Source organism: Struthio camelus, chromosome 1, assembly GCF_040807025.1.
Source record: "Struthio camelus isolate bStrCam1 chromosome 1, bStrCam1.hap1, whole genome shotgun sequence".
NCBI lineage: Eukaryota > Metazoa > Chordata > Aves > Struthioniformes > Struthionidae > Struthio > Struthio camelus.
Genome location: NC_090942.1, coordinates 15,235,227 through 15,256,631, shown reverse-complemented (window position 1 = coordinate 15,256,631; position 21,405 = coordinate 15,235,227). Strand labels below are relative to the sequence as shown.

Here is a 21,405-nt window from a genome sequence, read left to right as displayed (position 1 = left end):
TAACCTAACCTTCTAATATTCATACTCAAAACGATCAGTCTTTTGATGATTGTAAGCATCTGTACAGAATCACTACGATAAACGGTTGTTACTTATCAGTTACTTATCTGGAACTAAGAGTTCCAGATCAAGGAAAAAGCACTATGCTACTAAGCATTTCTTTCAAACAACTGTTCAAAAGACAATGCATCAGAAAACAGTTCAACAGTCTCATTGCTTTAAAATACACATTCCTTCATATATACGAAAATATGCACCCGCTCTGACATAACTCTTACGTATTTTATTAGTAAAAGCTTCACCTGTTAAGGAACAGCTGTCACTCAGTAATAACGGACTTTTATTTTCCCCATTGATGGCTGGGCTTCTAGATCTTTCTTGAGACGGTGAATTAAATCTATCAATCATTGTTGAATTTTCTTCTTCCAAAGCCTGCTTCAACCAACGCTGGGACAAAAAAAAAAGTTACTCAATAGTTTAGAAATAAAAATTTCTAAATGCATTACAAATAGAATCATTCTGTCAAAGCAACTTTTTTCTGCACAGATTCAGACCAGTGCATAAGACTTACTTCTAAGTAATACGGTATTGGGGAACCATCAGAAATTTGCTTTTCATTTCAAGACCAGGTTAAACGTAGGGAAGCATTACCTTCTTGCAAGAGCCAGTAACGTTTTCCACAGGTTCTTTTTTCCTCCTCTTTTCTGAAAGGAACGGTGAAGTAAAACGAATATAGTGCTTTGGAGTAGAATATACGTGCGGACTGTAAGTGAGACCTGGTAAAGAATTCAGTTGAGTAGCCAGAACTTCAGGGTCAGTAGTTATACGTAGAGGCCTTTCTGGAAGACTGTCTGTAGGTTTTCCTGTCTTCTCAATCTTTTCACTTAACCATTCACTGACCAAGTGCTAAACAAAAGAGAAAGAAAACATAATGAGTGGTTTAGATCAGTGGCTTTTAGAAGTGTCTTTACTTTAGTTATTCACTTAGCCAACTATTATGCAAGTCAGAAAACAAGTAGTTCCCAGGTTGCAAGTTTAAGAATACAAAGGGTCAGAGTATAAAACAACAGTTTAGTGAGATACTGGGATGGGGAGGAGGGGAAGGAATCAGGATAGATTCGCTCTACGTACAAAAGGTTTTGTTTTGAATAAACTGAGAACATTTTGGTCCTTTCAGTTTAACTCTCACTGAACACGCTACACAAATGCCCAGAGTGATTGCACTTTATGATATGAATTTTATTATAAAATTCCAGAATGTATTTTAAAATCAAGCCTGAGCTCCTAAGCTCAGTCAAAATAGTGACATCTCAAATGAACAGAGTTAATTCCTCATTATCAGATTTCCACACTGTCAGGATTCTCAGTCAAGGCGCCAAGTAGGGCGCCTTGAACGTTCTCTTCCTGTTGTAGTCATATTAAAACTACAACACGTATCCAAGGCGCGTTTATCAAAAAAGGATAGTCTCTCCTACCTGGTTCAAGAGGCTTCTTCATTGAAAAAGTGTCAGTGGATTTTAGTTCCTACTAACAGGGAACCAGAAGTAAAGCAACTGAACTCTAATAGGTATACAAGTCTTTGAATTCAATACTTTTGAGATTCACCCCCAAATTCTTTACTTTTCAAAATGAGTAGATTTAACTCTTCCCTCCAGTGTAGAGACTTCAAGAAGAAAACCAGAGCGTCTGCCTTCTCAGCTGTGAGCTAGTTCTCAGCTTCTAGTGAACATTTTTGCAAGAAGCACCCACTCCTTCCAAATAAAGTGTTTGCACATGAAATACAAATACCAGTATTTATTGCACTATAATGGCTTGAAGACCAATTCAAGGTAGAATGTATCTTGTTTTATTTGCAAGGTGTAAGACATCCCAAGAAGTTAAAAAAAACAAAAAAAACAAAAAACCCACACACAACAACAAGGCGGGGAGGGTTTTATGGAACTAAACCCACTGAATATTACAGTGGGTGAACTTTAAAAAAGAAGACTCGCCAAAACATAGCACATGTAAATATTATTAAGGCTTTAAACATAGATTGTCCTAATATCAGGTCTAATTTTAAGATGTTGGTCTTTCACAGATCTCTAACTTTTTTTATTTTTATATCAGGACTCTTCACTAAAGATGTACTGGGTACAAGGCAACAAGACATATATCCTTAATATTATGGAACAGAAAAAATATAATAAAATTCGGACTTCTCAGATATCTTAATTTCCAATTTACCTATGCAACACAAAAGTACAAGGAGTAGATTCTAGGTCCCCTTCTGATAAGAATGTAGCGATGCAACAAACTGTTACATGACGAATCCATGTCGTCTTAAAAATGTAAATATAGGTTAAGTATATTTAGGGGTTCGTTTTAAGATGGTAATTTCTAGATCATTTTATTCACTTGACAAGAAGTTTCAGTCTCTATCAGTTTTTTTTTTCTGCTTCCTTCCCTACCTGCTGAATAAAGTATTCACATCTGTCAATAAAGTATTCAGAAGAACTTGTAAAGCACGCTGAAGAAAATGGAATTTTTTAATGCAGTCCGTAGATTTTTTCCATGCCTTTTACTACTTTATTCACTTTTGCAGGTGTAGGATTTTTTTTTTTTGAATGCCTTTAAATACTGTGGTATTTCTTCAAATTGTATGCAATACGTTCCAGTAATTTTTTTGTTAGAGACAGTACGCTAATGAAAATTAAGAACCTCCACCCCGAAACGTGTGTTAGTTTTTGGAAGGTTTAAATCCACTCATTTTGGAATAGGTGTCTCAGAAATACTAGAAGTTACTAATGTCCATTGAGATCTTTTGGTCACTACCATTAAAACATATTCTAAAGCATACAATGAATAAAGTAAGGAAAGACTTGCTTTTGTCAATATGTGTGTTCCCCCTCCGCCCCCAACACCCAATAGCTTTAAGTATGTTTGATTTACATATATTATTACAGTCCATTTATACAGTACTTCCATTGGAAAACGTGTTCCAAATTTCTGAAAGACGTGCTTTGAAAGTCTTGCAAAATCCAAAATAACCTCTACTGATAGACGTTAACACAAACATCATTTATCTCTTATTATATTATCAGTGAGTGGACACATAATGGTAATTTTTTTTTAAAAAAATATCACTTTATTTCTCTATCTATATAGAGTGCTGCATCAGTATCTTTAACAGAGTTTTAAAAAATTATATAGTTATATATTATATAGTGTGTATATATATATATATATATATGTGTGTGTGTATATATATATATATTTATTTATTTATATATCTTTCTCTCTATCCTCTTCTCCCCACCCTGAAGAAACATACCTTCTTTGTTTTAGGATACTTAGTAGGGCATTTATTAAGTGCTGGAGCTTCTGTTTCAGTAACCATTTCTGTAACAACAGTTTCTGTTTCAGGCTCAGCTACCAGTGCAGCATTCTCGGTTTCATTATGTTGCGAAGTCACTTCCACATCCGGAGAAGACGGCTGGATATCAGAACACATGCTGACAGTTCTGTGTCGCCTACGCTGCTGTCCAATATGAGTTCTACTCCGAGAGAAGCTTTTCCTCTGCTTAGCTCTATTCACTTTGGCTGGGGTAGGCTTGGTGGCAGTTTCTTCTTTTGCTGGTTCCTGGTACAAGAAAAAGTCCACTAACCAAATCTCATAGGTAAAGCCAAGTACCTCACTTGAAATAAGCCATCGTCCGTTTCCCCTTCTTCAGGGGTCTGAAAAGCCTCTGCCTCTTTTCTGTTAGAACTGAAATATTTCGGAGGTAATACTTCTATCTTTCTTCCAGACAGTCTACAAGATTTCCTGTACTTTCCTCCCAAGCACCTGATACATCGCTGCCAGTTAGAGTATTTACATGGATCAGTCACTGCTCAGATCAACTGAAGAGTTGTGCAAGAATTGCCATGCCACATTCATTCATCTACGGACTAGAAACCAGCTGCTTACACCATAACATCTTTCAGCTCAATGACCTTTTTGTAACTGACTGTAGTTAACTAAACATTCATCATGGTCATGCAAGCATTAACAACATGCTGACATACACCACCATCCAGGGAAAGAGATGAAACGCTGAGAATCTGTGAGAGCGTTTGCATGACAAGGAGCAAAAATTCTATACAAGAAGCGTACCAGCATTCAAGAAGGATAAATTGTTTATATGATACAATTAAGTATCTTCTGCAAGAGCAACTCAGGACCAAATAAGCCTTAGTAATTCTGTTTCTCTGAAGGAAAAGAAGGGATTATAACCTGAAGAACCCGCTGAAGCAGCATGTCCCGGTTCACTGGTTATAGAGGGTGCCTAAGGAAACCCATCTCCTTTGCCTAAAACCAGGATCCCTAAACACCTCTCATGTTGGACACTGAAGAAAGATTCATTGCCATGTTAACAGTTAATGTTAATATAAAGTTCCTGATAATTACCTGAATAAATTCAGTATCATTGAGAATCTGTGCTTCCTTGCATTCCGATTTAACCTCAGTTTTTGCTGTGCTGATTCTTTCCAAAGCCTGCTCTCTTCTTTTTTCTCTTTTTTCTAGTCTGGCAAAAGCTTGCAGGATAGCTTCCATTTTCCGTTCTTCTCTCGTCTGATGGATTTAATAATAATCATCAAATTTCGATCATAAGATTTCACATATGCAAAAGCCTTTTTTTTTTTTTTTTTTTAAAATACAGTACTTCAGAGCACGTACAGTATGTTGACATGCAGGTCATTTTCAGCCAAAGCTCAGAGAAAAGGCAGATGCTGCAAAGACTGCAATTATTACAGGTTTCAGAAGAAAGGCTAGCATTCTTAGTAACCCTTACAAAGAAGAAGAGGGTAAGAGGGTCCTGCTTTGGACTTAAGAACTTGCTAAAAAATGGTCATTTACTAGGAAATCAGTAGACTATAAATGTAAAAAGAGCACATAACTCCAGGCCACTTCTTGCATGTAAAATATTCTAAAACAATAATAAGCTGATGACCAGAAAGGTATGAAGAATCAATAAATGCATGGAACAAAAAAATAATAATAATAAATGCAGAACACCATTATCCTCTGATCCATTTTCCAAGTGCTACAAACCACATCAAAATACAGAACCAGCATCTAAGAATCAGTATTTCAAAATAAGACAATACTAAGTCACACAAAGAAACTAAATTTTCTGTGTATCAGTTATTCAGATCCTAATCTTCATACAGAGGCAGATCTACAGGGAGAGCTCTACTTAAACCACTACAGAAGTTGCAGAATTGGAGACTTTTACTACAAGCTTTTTTTTTTTTTTTTTTTCCCCCCTCTCCAATAAACACGTAGAGGACACCAGTAGTGCACTGATAGCAACAGTGTATTTATATCAAAGACAGAATACCTGTAAGTATACCGATCATGAGTGAAACAGGAGCCTAATTTTGTTCTGAAGATTTGCCTCCAAACTTCAGTAAAATATAGACAAACTTGTAATTATTTGTGATACTCATAGCAGAGCTAGAGTAATAACTACAGCTGCAAATAGTTAGAGCAACTGTGCTGTCACTAAGTACCATAAGGACTTGGCTTTAAGAAGTTTAAGATAAGAAGTTTATGTTATTTTGTAAAGTCTTTTTGAGTACAAAAAATAAAACGCTTAAGCATCACTGTAATTCTTCACAGTGCTTCAACAAACTAGCTAGCATGGACAAAGAGTAGTTTGTTGTTGTTGTTGTCTTTAATTTTAAGGAACACTTATAAAAATCACTGTAGCTGTAGTAGAAATCAATTCACTTCACGCAAAACCATAGTATTTAAATTATTATAAAACTTCATGATAAACTGAAGTGTCACTCCGTCACTGAAGTGTCAAAAAAGGTCAACTTGCTCTCAACATCAGTGTTCTAAAAGAACCACTCAAAAGCATGACATGACGCTGTGAAACCTGTTAACACCAGAGCTCGTGCTGTAATTTTTCAGATTTTTATATTAACATTTGCATAGATTTTGCTTTCTGATATCTAACAGAGATAGAAATTAAAGTCTTGAGGATTTTGCTACTGATACAATCATAGAAAATGAGAAGACTAAAAGGAAAGTACACCCTTGGCCCCTCCCCCCCCCCAAACCCGCTCATCCCCTTAATTTCCTGTAAGATCTGAGCAGATGCAGATAGGTTTGGTGCCACCTTGAATTCTGCTAATCACAAGTTGTTTGATATGACCTGCTACTCTAATTCAATGCAATTTTGCTTTGATCGGTCTACCACAAAGCAAGCCTACTGTTTTATAATACATTGCAAAAAAATGAATCTAACCTGACAAATCTGTCACTGACCAAATTATCACCATCACACCTTAAAGAGAAGTAACAGATTGAACATGGACATTATATAATCATCTAAGGAAAGACAATGTTGAACTTCAACAAGCTTGTCGCACCCAGAAAATGAGAGCAGAACAAAAAATTCTTTAACATTAGAGACCATATCTGCACTTTTCAGTAAGAGTTTAACTACTGGAAAAACATTTGTTTAAATCAGTATATAACAGTTGATATACAGTTTTTATCCACTAGTTTACAGTGATGCTTGCTACATTTACACAAGAAGGAAGAAAAACACACAAACAACAAGCAGAGGTTCTCATCCTTTCAAGTTAATACAACTGTGTTTAATGATTTGGGGTTAGGGAGTCCCCATAATGATGAATAAAAATATGCTGAAGTAGCCTGAAGCTCATCGAAGAACGACACAGTGAGAGCAAGTGATTACTGCTGTTTTTCCTCACTCGCTTGTTGTGCGACATACCGTAGTTCAAAAATTCCACTGTGATTTTTGGCAATTTCATGAGTCGCCCTGAATCTTTTAAGTGAACCGTGAAATACCAGATCATCTGGATGTAAGAGGTATGAGTGAAAAAGGGAATATACCAAATAGTGCAAGAAATTACAGTGCACATTTTAAACTTATGCATATTTACTTAGGTATATTTACTGTATAGAACTATCAATTGTGAGGAAAGAAGACAACAAGTATGGAAAAGCAGAAATAATCAAAAGAAAAGTTTTTACGCACTAGTGACACAAATCATTACAGGATTCAAAAGATGACGGTTTCAAGAAGCCGAAGAGTAAGTAAGCTATAGAACTCACGCCTATTCCAGAGACCAAAACCCACAAATGAAAGTCATTAAACAAGCGCTCAAGGAATAGCATGAGCACAAAGCATTCCACAGCAAGAATTCAGTCAGGGCATACTAATGGTGAGTTGTTACAGTTTTTGCCTATGGTAAAGAACTTTCTCTTGTGACCATCTACTTTCCTGCTTAAAACACACCACACCAAATGCACAAACACACACAATTCATTGCATTTTAGCTGTATGTGATTGCATTACAAGACTGAATATCTGTTCAGCCAAAGGGGCAATGCAGATGAGTTATCAGTTTATGCTGACATGCCATTCAATTACACTGATGAAGAAGTAGGTGTAAAAAAAAAAAAAACAAACAAAAACAAAAACCAGTTGTCATAAAAAATTCGGGGAATTAAAAAAAAAAAGTGTGCTTTACAGTAATGTTGGCACTTCAGCAGATGGTATAAAATCACCACCATGTGTGATTTTGAAGCTCTAAACAATGCCAAAGGAAGAACCGCCTACTCTAATAACTTTTAGGTGTCAAAAACAAGGATTGATGTCTACAGACCTAACGAAGGATTGACTGAACGTCATTTTGACTAGGAGACCAGGTGCTTAACGTCACTGTAAGAGGAATGCTTGTCCTAAATGCATTTAAAGGGCGTCTAACACGAGCGATGAAGAGTATCACCAGAGAGATGAATACTGATCTTGAGATCACACCAGGAGGGCTGATGCCACAGTTGCAAGTGCCTGCTGATAAAGTAGCAAGCCAGCCCTTTAAAGGTCATTTAAACTCTTCATGCACCAAATGGCTCTTGGCAGGTGATCATACCCTGAGCCTTGGGGGGGTGGGGGGGGGAACGGACGGACCACCAACCCCCCCCCCCCCCCCCCCCCATTTAATGACAAGGCAGTGTTACACTAAGATAGCACTTTTAGCACTGGATGAGATAAATGCAAAAGACATAGTTAAAGGGTTTAAGTAATTCTGCAGATTCCATGGATAGAACTGAAGATGATCTGAGTTCAAAGAACTCATTAATAGTCACGACACTAAAAGTAAAGTTTTGAAAACGGTGAAGAGTGACGGTAACAGAACTAAGAGGTACAAGGTGTAGAAACTTAAAAGCAGTAGTAATAAAGTATGAGGAAAGAAAAAGAGACTAACTTCAAGCAAAATAAAAGGATAATTTCCCTACTGCAATCTGTATATATTGCTAATAAGCTTCTTTTAAGGCAGTGGAGGGAAGAGAGTGGCAGGCAGAGGACTGCATGTTAAATTCAGAAGGGTCAGCTTCCTTTTGGCTTGTTACAGTATTTCTTAGGCTGGAGAATCAACAGAAGGAGACTAGATCGCCAGCTCCTTTTGCTTCCATGTTCCTTCCACCAACCACCTCCACTTCTTTCTGTAGCATCTCCTTTCCCCCCCTATGCCTCGAAATTCCTCTTTTGTCCCTAAAGCTAATTACCCTTCCTTTTTCACCTATCCTTCCCACACTGCGCTGCCATCTGGTAGCTAGCTTTAGATGAAAGAGTGAAATTGCTTAATGATGTATATCTGCAGAGCAGAAAGATTACAAATTCTCTAGGGCTTCCGATCAACCCAAGAAACAAGGTTGACAACGTCTCACTCTCTTAGCCCCTTCCCTCCCCATCCTCTCTCAAATTTCTGGCTTTCTTGTCAAGCCTCATAACCACCCAGGCACACGTAGTTCAGATTCAAATATATCAAAAATATTAAATCACAGGTGAGCAAATGAGAATCATAACAGGACTAGAAAAAACCTTGACTGTGACTCAGTTGAGCTGCTAAGATTAAATACCTAGATGGCAAGAGGGTTTATATATTAATACATCTAAGCGCACGAGTTATGCTTGGCTGTATAAAACATGAGAATCTATTATTTCCATGTAATATAGAGCAACAGTATTACAAAATTATAAACACCCAGTCCTTAAAGAGAGTAAAAATATTTTTCTTTATATTTTAGCACCAGAACATAATAAGTCTCTTGCAGTTTTCCTTTTCATTTCCTGGTTCCACTGTTTCATATCAAAAATCTTTTCTTTAAATTTTGTGGATTTAGCAGTAACTTCCTGCCAAATCCGTAGCGTATTGTTGCGGTATATAGGCTTTCAGTTGGGCTGACAGCTCCATAGAAGGCGAATATATTGAGAACACTAGTCTGTAAGATACCAGCTCAAACCTAAATTTATCAGCAGTAACCATTAAGACAAGTCACGGAAATTAAAAAGAGAATAAAATACAAAAAAAGAAGTCTTGCAAAGAAACCTCTCTGAGATGCTACTTAAAACAGCCGAGGTAGTATTGAGAATAGAGTATGTATAACAGCCATATAAAGTGCTGAACTATAAATCAATAGCTTTATGGTAAGTTTTTGTTCAAAGGAATCCTTCGTTCTTAGGCTTGAAAAGGCACAAGTTACAAGTCTTCTTGCAACATATTTCTAAAGGAAGATTACATATCTCCCGAAGTTAATATACGCACTAAAGCTGTGCAGAAGCTAGATATATTTTTGTATGAAGAATCCAAATAAGTAAGTCTATTCAGAAGATTCATTATAGATACATGCTTTTAGGCCTGCAAATACTCAAAAACATTTTTGAACATGCACATTTCCGTGACGCTTTAGAAAAAGAAGGTCTTCCAAAAAATAGAAAAAATAGAAAAAATAAGCATGAACAAAAAAATGAAAAGTGTTTGAAATATTAATAGAAATACTCATTATATACCTTGGTCAAGATGTTATGATTAACTAGAAATTCCAAGCACCTCACATTTTGAATGCCCAACACAAAAGCACGTTTTAAAAAGCCAGCTTTTGTAAGATATTATTTTACCAACCTCTGAAAAATCAGGATTTCTGAGGCTTCCTAAGTTGGGAATTCAAAAATAATTAATCAGTCAAAAATCCTGACTCCCAACAGTACCTACAATACAGCCAACATAAATGATGTGCAACAATAAAAGAGAAGAAAAGAGCCTAGATAATTTCTACAGACAATGTCTTTTGTAAAGGCAATAGAAAGTTATATACATTTGAAAATAACAGATTTGCATGTTTGTCAGAAACTGATGATCAAGCCAGATGGAAATGCTCTCACTCAAACAAGCCTTGCATTTTAAGTTGAAGTTCATGTAGCAATCTGACTTCATATACACTCAGATCTAGAAGCCTACAGAAAGGCAGCAATTAGCATGGGAAGAGCAGGTGTCACTAAGCCTTAGTGACAACTTTAAGCAGCTACTTGCTTCCCAACTTACCATCTTCCTTTTCCTTTCTGCAATCTGCTCCTCTGATTCCATTTCTACTTCATTGCTAATAGGAGTTTTTTCTTCTATATCATCAATAAAATCTGGCTCCTGAAAGATGGAAATGACTGCTTTACAGAAGCTCCACTACTCTTGCAAACTAGGGAAAACTAAAAGCTAGACAGAACTAAGAATCCTCAAGGTCACTTCTTGAAAAGCAACCAAGCCGATAAACCAAGGTAAAAACGTAAAAGCTAATATCCACTTGAATCCTTGTACAAATCTGTAAATATAACCGCCTGACAAAATCTTTTCCAATCTGAGCATGGACATATCTGTATTTTTTTTCTTCAATATATTGATCTTAGTGAAGTTTTTGGGGTTTGGGTCCCCCCACCCCACCATCAAAATCATCAGAATTGAACCTCTAGACCAAGAGAGTCTTCACGACACTGACAGTGGCCACTGATCTAGCCATTTTTTTTTAAAAAGTTAGTTAAAGAATTAGAAGCTTTACGTTACAACCCATTTAAAAAAAAAAAAAAACTTGGCCGTTAATTTTAGTAAAATAGAACGAAAATTGTCACATCAAACGGATGTTAACCAACAGCTCCATAAAATTTGTTCTCAGCTCAGAAGTATATTCTAATAAAGTGACATTTATCATTAGACTGTAGCAAGAGTTTAAATAGATTGTCATACCATAAAAGTTAACTAACCTATAATGTTTTGGGGGGGTTGAAGGGAGAAGGGGGGGGGGGGGAACCACACACCACACACTTAACTTTCAGGTCTGTTGTAACACAAAACAGTAACTTTGAAAAGAATTAAAAGTGTTTACTAGACCTATATGCAATTTTACCTGTTCATAAATGACTAACCAAAACTCTTAACATTTGTCTTAAAAGCAGTTTTACATTTCCCCCTGTGCTTTATAGCGATTTTTATAAGCATTTCATTACAGGAGAAAAGCTATTCATTGAACAGCTTCTATATTTAGATGCACTGTTTAACAGCTTTGTTCTTCTCACAACTCTTACCGTTTTAAGTTCACTGTTGTGAACAATAAAAGTTTTCCTGTGACTGTTCTTTATAAGCACTGTATGTTACACTAAAAGCCCAGGAGAAGGTTCCAAATACCAGTTAACAGTTTTAAAAAAATAAAAGTCACAAGTACAATGAGAAAGTTTGAACATCACCTTGCAGATCATCACCTGTAACAGTCTCGTGCCACGCCTTACAGACTTCCAAGCATTTAACTAATTTAGCTGCTAGAACCCCCGACCAACTCAATAGTCTTGCATAAATTTGGTGCCAGGACGCTCCTTTTCGTATTCCCGTCCGTCACTGTTAGTGACCTTATAGAGGTGAAGAACGTGGAAATGGCTTCCTCCGAGAAAAAACCCTTCTTCTCTCTCTGCCCTCATCATTGCAAACCATCAGATTCACCAGAAAAAAGTTAAATTATTTTCTCTCACAGCAAAAAAGATGGTTACCAGGGTAACCATCTTCTGCTACATACTTTTATCTTTAACAGTAAATTAAATTAATTGCAAAACTAAATTAATAACGAATTTCACCGATCTCTCTCACTAGCTCTTTCATACTGACACGTTAAAAGACAGACGCATCCTAAAATTGACTACCACTGTATATTACCTGGTAGCTTTAGCACACTATCCACCCAATATCAGTACTTCAGTTCAAAGCACATCTTTTTCAATTCCAATTCTATTTACATTTTTGAATCAACTATTTCAACACAGAGCCAGAGCCACTACTTAATATTTTTGGCTGAAATTTTGTGTGTTATAGGAGGAGGGCTATTTAATGCTATGTTTAAAATATTAAGCTCATGAGTAACATATGCAACTAAAAGCCACTCCAGGATGGCTTGGGAGACGCTGAAGGCATGCGACATGAGACTTCTTACATTAGAGATCCACAAAAAAATTCAGAGGGAAAAAAAAAAAAACCCCAGAGTTGAAACTGATAAGGGAACCACAATATTTTGTTTTCCTTAATGTCTGACTGAATTTAGAGACTACTACAAAAACCATAAACAGCCTACCCATCATTATGCTTTTTAATAAAAATCACATAAGCCTTTGCAATGACGTGTTATCTAATTCCTTCAGTAACTATAAAGGAGAGTGTTTTGCTTTAAAAGCTTCTCTTTCTAATCACTTTTTGTCAATACCTGATTATTAGAAATGGACAGCCTGAGGGGAGAAAGCTTCCTCTGCTTATTATCCGAGATTTTCATTTTGGTGGCTGCTCCTTCACAGTCCAATGTGATGTTCTGATTTTGAGTCTCCTTCTCTCTTGAAGCATCCTTCTCTTTCTTTCCCTTTTTCCTTCTGGTCTCATATCCAGTATTGATGTTTTCTGTAGGTTCAGAACGTCTGAGAACAGGACATTCAGGATTTTCCTTGAGGCAAGCGCAATCCACTTTGTATTTACTGAAAACAATTAAATGTAAGAAGGCAAATTCTGATTAGGTTATACAGCAATGAGATTTTTCATCACTAAACCACGTAAGTTGATATATTTCACATTATACATCTGCTATGATGCAAACATACTAAAAGCAGTTAAGTTTTCACAAGCATATGCACTATTACACTTCAAAATTCTCTGCTACTGGTTGATAGTTGCTGCTGTTTGCAACCTGGAATTCCTTTAAATTCAAGGTTAGTATCTGCTTAACAGTCTAAAACACTAAAAAACCTAAGAATATATTCTGGGTGGAAGTATAACCACCACATTGATTACTCCCTCCCCTTTATTGGCTTTTGTTTTGTTTTTTTTTTTTTAAAAAACACACAAATCACTTGTATACAAGGATCCTACACCTGTTTAAACAGAACACTGTAGTTAAGCGTCTGAAAGAGCGTACCTGCCAACAAGTTGAGGTAAGTGCCTAATCACGTATATACAAGCTAAGCAAGTCAGTCAACAGTTCTATTTGCACTTAACAGGCCAACAGTTAAGAGTCTTAAGACACTGCATCCAAACACATACAGCATTCATTGATATGATTCGATGCATCAAATTCAGCCACAGCTAGTTTTTCTGGCAGTATCTATTCTGTAGCATGCCAAGAAGAGTTCTTGCTTTATGCAAAGACTGAAGACAGAATTCACAAAATGAGCATACTGGAAAGAACCCAGAGACATTTTTGTGCCATTTTCCTACAGCTTATATGGGCCATCAGGTGCAGACACTTAACAACTACTACATACTTTAAAGTGGATAAATAATAAAACCAAAAATCTACCAACTGGGCAATTTCTCAGGTCACCTTCACATAAGAGAGGCAAGAGTTTGTCTACAACACGTAACGCTGCAAGATTATCTTGAGGTAGCGAGAACCCAAGTTGATTAACACAGGCAGTACTCTATGGACATGCCACCTCAGGTCCAGAAGCAGTAAAGCCATGTCTGCGCAGCACTGCACCAAGCTGACTTATCAGCAGAGCACAGAAAAGCATATTACCTTGATGCAGCAAGATGTGAAACTGCTTCTGGACCCTAAGCAAGTGCACACGCAGAACTAGTCTCCTCAATGCTTCGGTTTCCAAGGTTAGTATTAGCTTAGATGTTCCTGCACATTGTACCTATACCCTAGAAAGTTTCCTACTAATCAAGAAAAATCATTACTAGATTATATCACTCAAAGGCCTTATTTCGCCATCAGATTTTAAAGAGGTGTTTGAATAATACAGTTCATGCGTACAAGGAGTGTAACTTAACCTATTATTGCCCTTTACCATTTCAAACCAATGCTTAACCGACGCTTAATCAGTTTACTAGAACTTTCCCCAGTTCATAAAGGGAAGCAGTAGCTACAACCAGGAGGACACGTAATAGACAGGTTATACAATTTAAGGCACTAAGCATTCAGTTAATTACATATTAAACAACAACATGATTCACAATCAAATTCCACAGAAACTGTCCTCCTAAAGCTATACTCCAGAGGCACTCTGAAACAAACAGGATGTTACCACTTATTATAAAAAATACCGCGTATTTTTTCCTACGCTCGCCACATTATGGGTCACCTAGGTATTGGAAAGTTTTCATACTACCTCTCTATCCACATTGATAGGTTTCTATCTTTTCCAAATCATTTATAAATAAGGGCAGCATTGAAATTGCAACAGATATTCAGTAATAAAAGTACAAAAAATCCTTGCCTTAACATACGCTGCTCATTTTAAGAATGTACTCAAGGAGCACTGTGTTATTAAAGCATGCAAGAAAGTAAATGACATTAGACAAAGCCACACAACACAACTTAATAAACGTTAAATGCACTTTTGAACAGCATGCTGAAACACTTACCAATTTCCATAATCAAAGTCAAATGCAATAGTAATCTCTGCTCCCTTTGGAATGTTATGGATGGAGTAAATATAAAGATGAATTGTTCCATCTTCAATTACATGCCTCACCTATAACCAAGAGAATACTTCTGTATTATAATGAATCAATTTTTTATTTTATCATTTTTCTTTTTAAAAAGATACTTGTACAAAAATCGTAGGAAACGCTCAAATTATCAGTTGGGAAACTTAACATATACGCTCACCTCTGCGTTTGGCGTACACGAGCGCCTGATGAATCGAGCTTCGTTTCCAAAAGTCCTTGCATCAACACACATTTCTAGCCCGTGAAATTTGGAATAAAACAAGACAAAAGGGTACGGCCTGAAAGATGACAAAAGAAAAATCACAGTTTCATCCTTTTCAAGATGTTAAATATGGCTTATTTTTCACATCAGTTAACTCTATGTCACGATGTTGGCATGATACAGTGATTTCGTGGCTTAATCTAAAAATGACCCGTTTGTATCAAAAGCCTTCTACTTCTAACTGGTATATTCCCAAAATATATTCTCAGCATAACTGAAATTTAAACTATAGCCCTGAACGTTATTTTTCTGCATAGGACCAGGAAGTAACAGTAACATGGCAAACAAGAAACAAAGAAGACAGAGTTCATATTCATTTAAGAAAATTTTCTTATGGCAAGTCCTAAAATGGAAGCGAGGCAGAAATTTAGGTGCCTCAGTCAGCTGAAGAGAAAAAAAAAAAAAATTAAAAAAAAAAAACACAACCATCTTACGCTGCTGCAGTATCACTAGTACCTAACTTTTCTGAAGAAAGGGAACATCTAAGCACTTTGCCAAGATGTGCTTTAAGTTCTGCTATTACAGGTGCCTGGGAACCCTTCCATCTCTACTTCTACTGAGCAAAACCTCTAAGCTCTCACTTCTCCAATAGACTTCTTGGAATTTCCAAAGTAGGTGCGTCCTTGCACTTCACAGGTAGTAGGAGCACAGCTCTCCGAGGACCATAAACGACCGGTAGACAGCACTGAGAACAATATACAGAAAAAAGGCAGCAGCCTGGCTTTGCCCAGTAACCTACCAACCAGAGCACTTGGGCAGTAAAAGGACCCAAGTTGACCTGTGTATATCTTTCTTGGCCTGAAGGAATTAAAATCAACTTCCTTCATAGAAGAAAAGGTATTCATCATTAGCTTATGAATTATTTTTTACATGGCAAAACCTGTCAACCACTGGCTGGTGCTATAAGCCATGTGTAGCCATGAATGCTGTAGCCATGGTAAAGCAAAAAAAGCATGAGGAAACTAGTTCTAGAGTACAACTGTACCCAAGAGAGAAGGGGCAGACCAGATTCCAGTCTGTATTAGTTTTAGCTGAAAAACAGCAGAATCCAAGACATTACTGGTAAGTAAGACCCACTGGTACCTGAGGCAGGAGGCGGGCAAAACAGCATTTTAAAAGTTACCTTATTAAAACATATTTGGAATAAACAAACCTTTTAAAGAAATATCCATTAGCTTCAAATTGTTCTCTCAGCATGAACTTTCCTCTGTATTCAATAATAAGTGCATCAGGAGGCAAGTCTTTGGCAGCTTTTAAAATCTTCTTGTTTTTTTGCACATAACTCTATAATAAAGACAAGAGTCAATCTATGAAATATCCTTTTTCACCAACTTTTTCATTATTAACACCAGATTACAGTCCACCTACCCCTAAAGCAACACTAAACAAACTTAAAAACTTCCTCTTTGGACTTAAACCTCACAAACTGATTTGATCCCGTTCCTCTAGCAATGCAAGGAGCTATGAAGTTAGATTCAATAAATGCTTTAGCCCTAGTTCTCCAGTACATGGCTGAAAATCAACATACTAACGCTCTTACAATTCAAGTATTATATCCTTTAGTGCACTTCTTATTAACTCTCAGAGGTACAGGTTGAACCAATGCATCCATTTGCATAATATTTTCAAAAAAGCTTTCAATTCCTTTAAACAAAACATGTGAAGAACCTTCATGAGTCATTCAAGGAAAAACAGAACAGGAAAATATCAAAAGAGTAAAAAAGAATCCTGAGAAGAATTTGTAGATTTCTTATGCTTATTTCCCTATCTTTAGGTGGAAGGATGGCTTTTAATTAAAATATATATCTACATATACACCCTGAAAACTAGAGAGCTCACACTTCTAACAACTGTCACCTCCAATAAAAAAAAAAAAAGTAGTGGCCTACATGTAAGCAAAGGGCTGGATAAGCAGGTACATTCTTCTAAGGAGGGTGTCCCACATAACATGACGGCTTTGGAGGAAAATAAGCGAAGATGCTTCTATATTAATCTGCTACAGTAACTTTTCCTTGACATTTCTGTTACAAAACACTAAAGGCTAATACATGGCTCTAACTTTAACCTCGTAAGTAAATGATGGCAAGGATACAGAGACACTGCACGATTTCTTCATAAACTGCAAGTTAGGGGATCGCAAGAGTACACACAAATACTATTAACAAGACGCCACCTCCTCATTGCTAAACTGTCTAAAAATATCTGTATAACGAGCAGCTCTGGTTAAAGAACCAGTAAGGAGCATTATACAGTGAGTGAAACATCTTGATCGCTTAATTCCCCCCCACCCCCGCCTTTACCGTCATTTACCTTTCTTCACCTTTCCAGAGCACTACGTAGAATGCTTCAGTGCTATCTAGTGTCATCTTACGTTTTTAATCAGGATCTTTGTTTTGACTACTACCAGTCATAGTTCCCTTCACAAATCTGTGGACTTACGAACACATACCAAAACCCAATATTGAGTTTTGATAGAGTAAGAAACACTGGAGTGTCAATCTGCACATCCTCATAAGGAACACTCAAGACAATCACATGCTCTACGTATGCAACTTCACATAATAATTCAATAAAGTTCTATTAAATGAATTACCAATCGTATTTTCCCAGTTCAAGCTTTAAAATAAACACACACATATTTAGAAAAAGTTTTTTTAAAAATAACTGACCAACAACGAAAACCGTAGCAGTTACCACTTAACAGTTTCAAGCCTGGTCCAGGCTAAGCAACTAAGCGTCACTAGCAATAGTATGTTAGGCTCCTAGGTCTCACCAAAAAGACAATCCAAGAAAAAAAAAAAAAAGTAAGATAGTATTGTAAAAACCATAGCTAGATTTGTTTTTTTTTTTTTTTTAGAACTATTAACAATATAGCTGTTTAAACAGGAAAGAAAATTTATAAAACTATCTAGTACTGTGCCACAGAAAGTAAACTAGTCGTATGAGACAAAGGATTATCGTTCAACTCCGGTTTTGAAAATGGGCACAGATGTTATCACTGAAGTCAATCCTTCCTCTCAGTGAAGAGGAGAGATTCTTCACCCGAGGGACATGATGATGTAGACAAAACATAAAACTGACCTAACTGCTATTTAAAAATTCAGGTCTTCTACACCTAAGATCGTGATGTGAAGTCACTGCTATCTGAAAGTTATTCGCCAAAATCAAACTGGTACACGATCTTGCTTCCAAGTCCTGCATATATCAGCTACCATCGAAAATATCCTTCATGAACTGATACACAAAATTCTGCTTAAATACCTGAAAAGTCAGAATAGGCTCACCACATCTTAAAGAAAAGAAGTGGGCAATGAACATATGGACAGTCATAACGGGAAAAAAAGTTCTGGCTCTGATGCTTCTATCTACTCACATCTCGTCTGATATTCCTCACAGAGCAGAGAAATAGTAGCAGGGAAGTCTATTGGCTTTGTGGACGCCATAACACGTTCTAAGGACAGTTCAGTTTTCAGGCTCAGTCTAGTACCTTCACGATTCTTATGAGAACAATATGTGAACGTAAATATAATCACAAGTGACAGAGGACCTATGAATACCATTTACGAATTTTAAAAAAGCTGTAACAACTCTGATGCTTACATTTGCGAGACAAGACAGAACAAGGACGCAAAAATAGGAAAAGTCTTTTGTTTTTTTGTTTTTCCCAACGGCATCTACACAGCCATCTTTTTCACGGCACAAACACATCACGCAAGCACACATCACAGCCAGAGCTTGTTACCTCTACTGGAGGTTTGAAAATCAGACTGCTGGTGTTGACTTCTTTTTTGTCATTTCCATTGCCTAATCTCAGAGCTATTTTTTGTGCCTCCCTCTGAACACCTTCGCTATACTGGTTATTACTTGCTTCTTCGTAACGATCCATCCATGCCTTGATTTTAGTTTCCCATCCAAAGCTTGAACTGTCGGTAGGATCAATCTCTGGAGCTGAGCCCTATAATTTACAGTAAGAGATCAGAAATTAAAAGGTAAGAAAAAAAATTGTTTTTGAAAAGGTTACCACTAATAATTTAGAAACTCAACAAGAGTAAGTAGTCTACAATACAACACAAAGCACAAGAGTGTGTTATTAATTTAACTCGTATAAATACATAAACCCATTTTGTCGTCCTTTTTGCAACTACCACAATTAGTAAGTCCAGTTCTGCATTATTTCATTCAGTTGAATTCAATAACATCCTATCTGTCCTCTAATAAGTCTTATAATTTCACACCTATTTTCCAAGTTCAGTAATACATTCTCCTCCCACCTCCACCCCACCAACAGAGAGGTATCAGGATATGAAGCGTCTATGCCAGTAACAAACCCAAGCAGCTTTGTCTCTCTTTAGAAAAAGATGACGACGACTGTATAATGCCTTTTGAAGAGCCACAGTGAATTAATTTTGTGAAGCCCAAACTTGGAAGTGTATCTGTCCCTGACATGCCTTTGAAAGGGTTTTAAATACATAAACATTTTTTTTTTTTCCAGGTGTGTTTTATTCCGATGTTTACATACATTTCTCTCAACAGAACTGGGTACGCGTGCTCGGCCATGGCTGTCAAAGACCCTTTAGGAGAGCACTAAGCACATGAAGCGCAAGTTTCTGAAGGATACAACTCCAAAACAGTTTTTTAGTTGAACGGGGAAGATGACTGACGCTGTCTCCTTCCTCAACCACACTGCATCATGACCCTAAGAGTGCCCAAGCTGGAAGTTAGTTCTCCCATCCTACTCAACTTTTATGAACAGGTTCAAAAATAAAAAAGTCCAGCCTCCTTCCTTTTATACACAGGTCTCATATTCTCTACCAGCTTCCAAGGTTATGCTGCATCTTTCTGCTTCGCATCCCACTAAGCTATAAGAATCCTACCCATACTTTTTTAGGGTGCAGAGGTTGTGACTACAATGTTACAGGCTTTGCATAGATCCTACTTTTCCCCTTGTCTGTTCCTCTCTAAACAACCATTGTACCTCCAAGACTTCACAAGCAGCAGCCAGGCTACAGCCAACCAATGCTCCTTTTCTGGCAGCAGCAGTAGCCTTATAGGCTGGCAGCAGCCAGCGCTCTTTTTTCTACACTCCTGTGCAGAGACACTATAGAACAGTCATAAAATAGCAAGTAGTTCAGTAATTCAATTTACCTGTCACCGATCAAGTGTTCTTTCATGCATTGAGAGAATACTACATGTCAACAGTATTAAAAAAGTGGAACGCTTCCAAAGAAAACCATGAAAAAAGCAACAGAAACATACAAACAACATATTCAAACACACAGAACAGAGATTTTTTTTTTCTTTTCCAGTTCTCCAATTTTGTCTTCGCTATTTCTCAGTCCCAAGGAAATCGGGCATATCCGAAATGTAAGTTGTGTCCCACTTGTTTAGACATCTAGGTATCCCAGGGCAGAACTTAGCTTTCAAAAGCAATATAGCCACTTCAGTCTTGTGCTGTTTAAAGCTAAAAAGTTTGAGCTAACCAGCTCAAATGAGGTCCTGCGCTAAACTTTACTCCCTTGCACAGCACACACATGCCCCAATTCCTCCACTGGCTCTTAAAAAAAATACATCTTCTCAGAATAAAAATCTTTGAAATTCAAGTCTGTTCAGAATAAAAGTCTACACTACACTATTTTGCAGGATTTTGGGGCAACTTTATGCAAGGCATAGAAGATGTACCGGTCGTATCTTATTTTAAAATCATTATGATACGTATGTCGTACATCGGTTACTGAGAGAATTTTAGTACTTAAATAGTATGAAGCATATTTTAGAGAATTACTGTGCTTAGATGGAAGTGACACCTTTGCCAAAAATTCCAATACACAAAACCAAGAGGATGAGGTTCAGGGTGCAGTTGAAACTATGCCTTAAGTAATGTACAATTAAGATCCACAATGAAAAACAACCAACCAAAAATCACATTTACCTTTACTCTTGAAGACTTCCTGGATCCTTCTCGAAATGCCTGAAATAAAAAGTAGTATTTATTTTCTTAAGAGGAAAGACAAAATTTCAACTATTAAGGAATTAACCATTTTTATGTGCACTATTCTCAATAAAACATTCAAGAAGATGAGAAAAGTAGTAAGTTGCATTAAAACCTTGAGGAGGCAGGTCACCACCCACAAAATACATATCTAGAAGAAAATTCCTAAGTTAGGCAAGAACTCAGGTTTCAGAGCTAGCGGTCCAGGTACCCCATCTCTCTCCTAGTTTATAACAGTTTCAGAATTCAAGGTAAAGTCAACAGTCACTTACTAAACACCAGAAATTTATCAGGTGCATCTGTGAACAGTCCATATCCTTCACTATCCTACTCGTGTGCC

At 36.9% G+C, this 21,405-nt stretch overlaps 1 protein-coding gene across 8 annotated transcripts in view; it reads right to left on the bottom strand.

Annotated features, from left to right (window-relative positions):
- Positions 1-21,405, bottom strand: part of KMT2E (lysine methyltransferase 2E (inactive)) — a 71,194-nt gene that overhangs the window by 12,431 nt on the left and 37,358 nt on the right. For 4 of the 8 annotated variants that reach the window (XM_068929687.1, XM_068929694.1, XM_009669434.2 and 1 more), the window contains 11 exons: positions 21,006-21,044; positions 18,819-19,031; positions 16,230-16,360; positions 14,975-15,092; positions 14,728-14,837; positions 12,578-12,839; positions 10,390-10,488; positions 4,430-4,594; positions 3,314-3,622; positions 652-906; positions 303-447 (listed from right to left, as the gene is read on the bottom strand). In XM_068929687.1, the coding sequence (XP_068785788.1) occupies positions 303-447; positions 652-906; positions 3,314-3,622; positions 4,430-4,594; positions 10,390-10,488; positions 12,578-12,839; positions 14,728-14,837; positions 14,975-15,092; positions 16,230-16,360; positions 18,819-19,031; positions 21,006-21,044 (1,846 nt within the window). The remainder of the gene's footprint in view (positions 1-302; positions 448-651; positions 907-3,313; positions 3,623-4,429; positions 4,595-10,389; positions 10,489-12,577; positions 12,840-14,727; positions 14,838-14,974; positions 15,093-16,229; positions 16,361-18,818; positions 19,032-21,005; positions 21,045-21,405) is intronic. The other 4 variants (XM_068929711.1, XM_068929733.1, XM_068929703.1 and 1 more) reach the window with 1 other exon arrangement.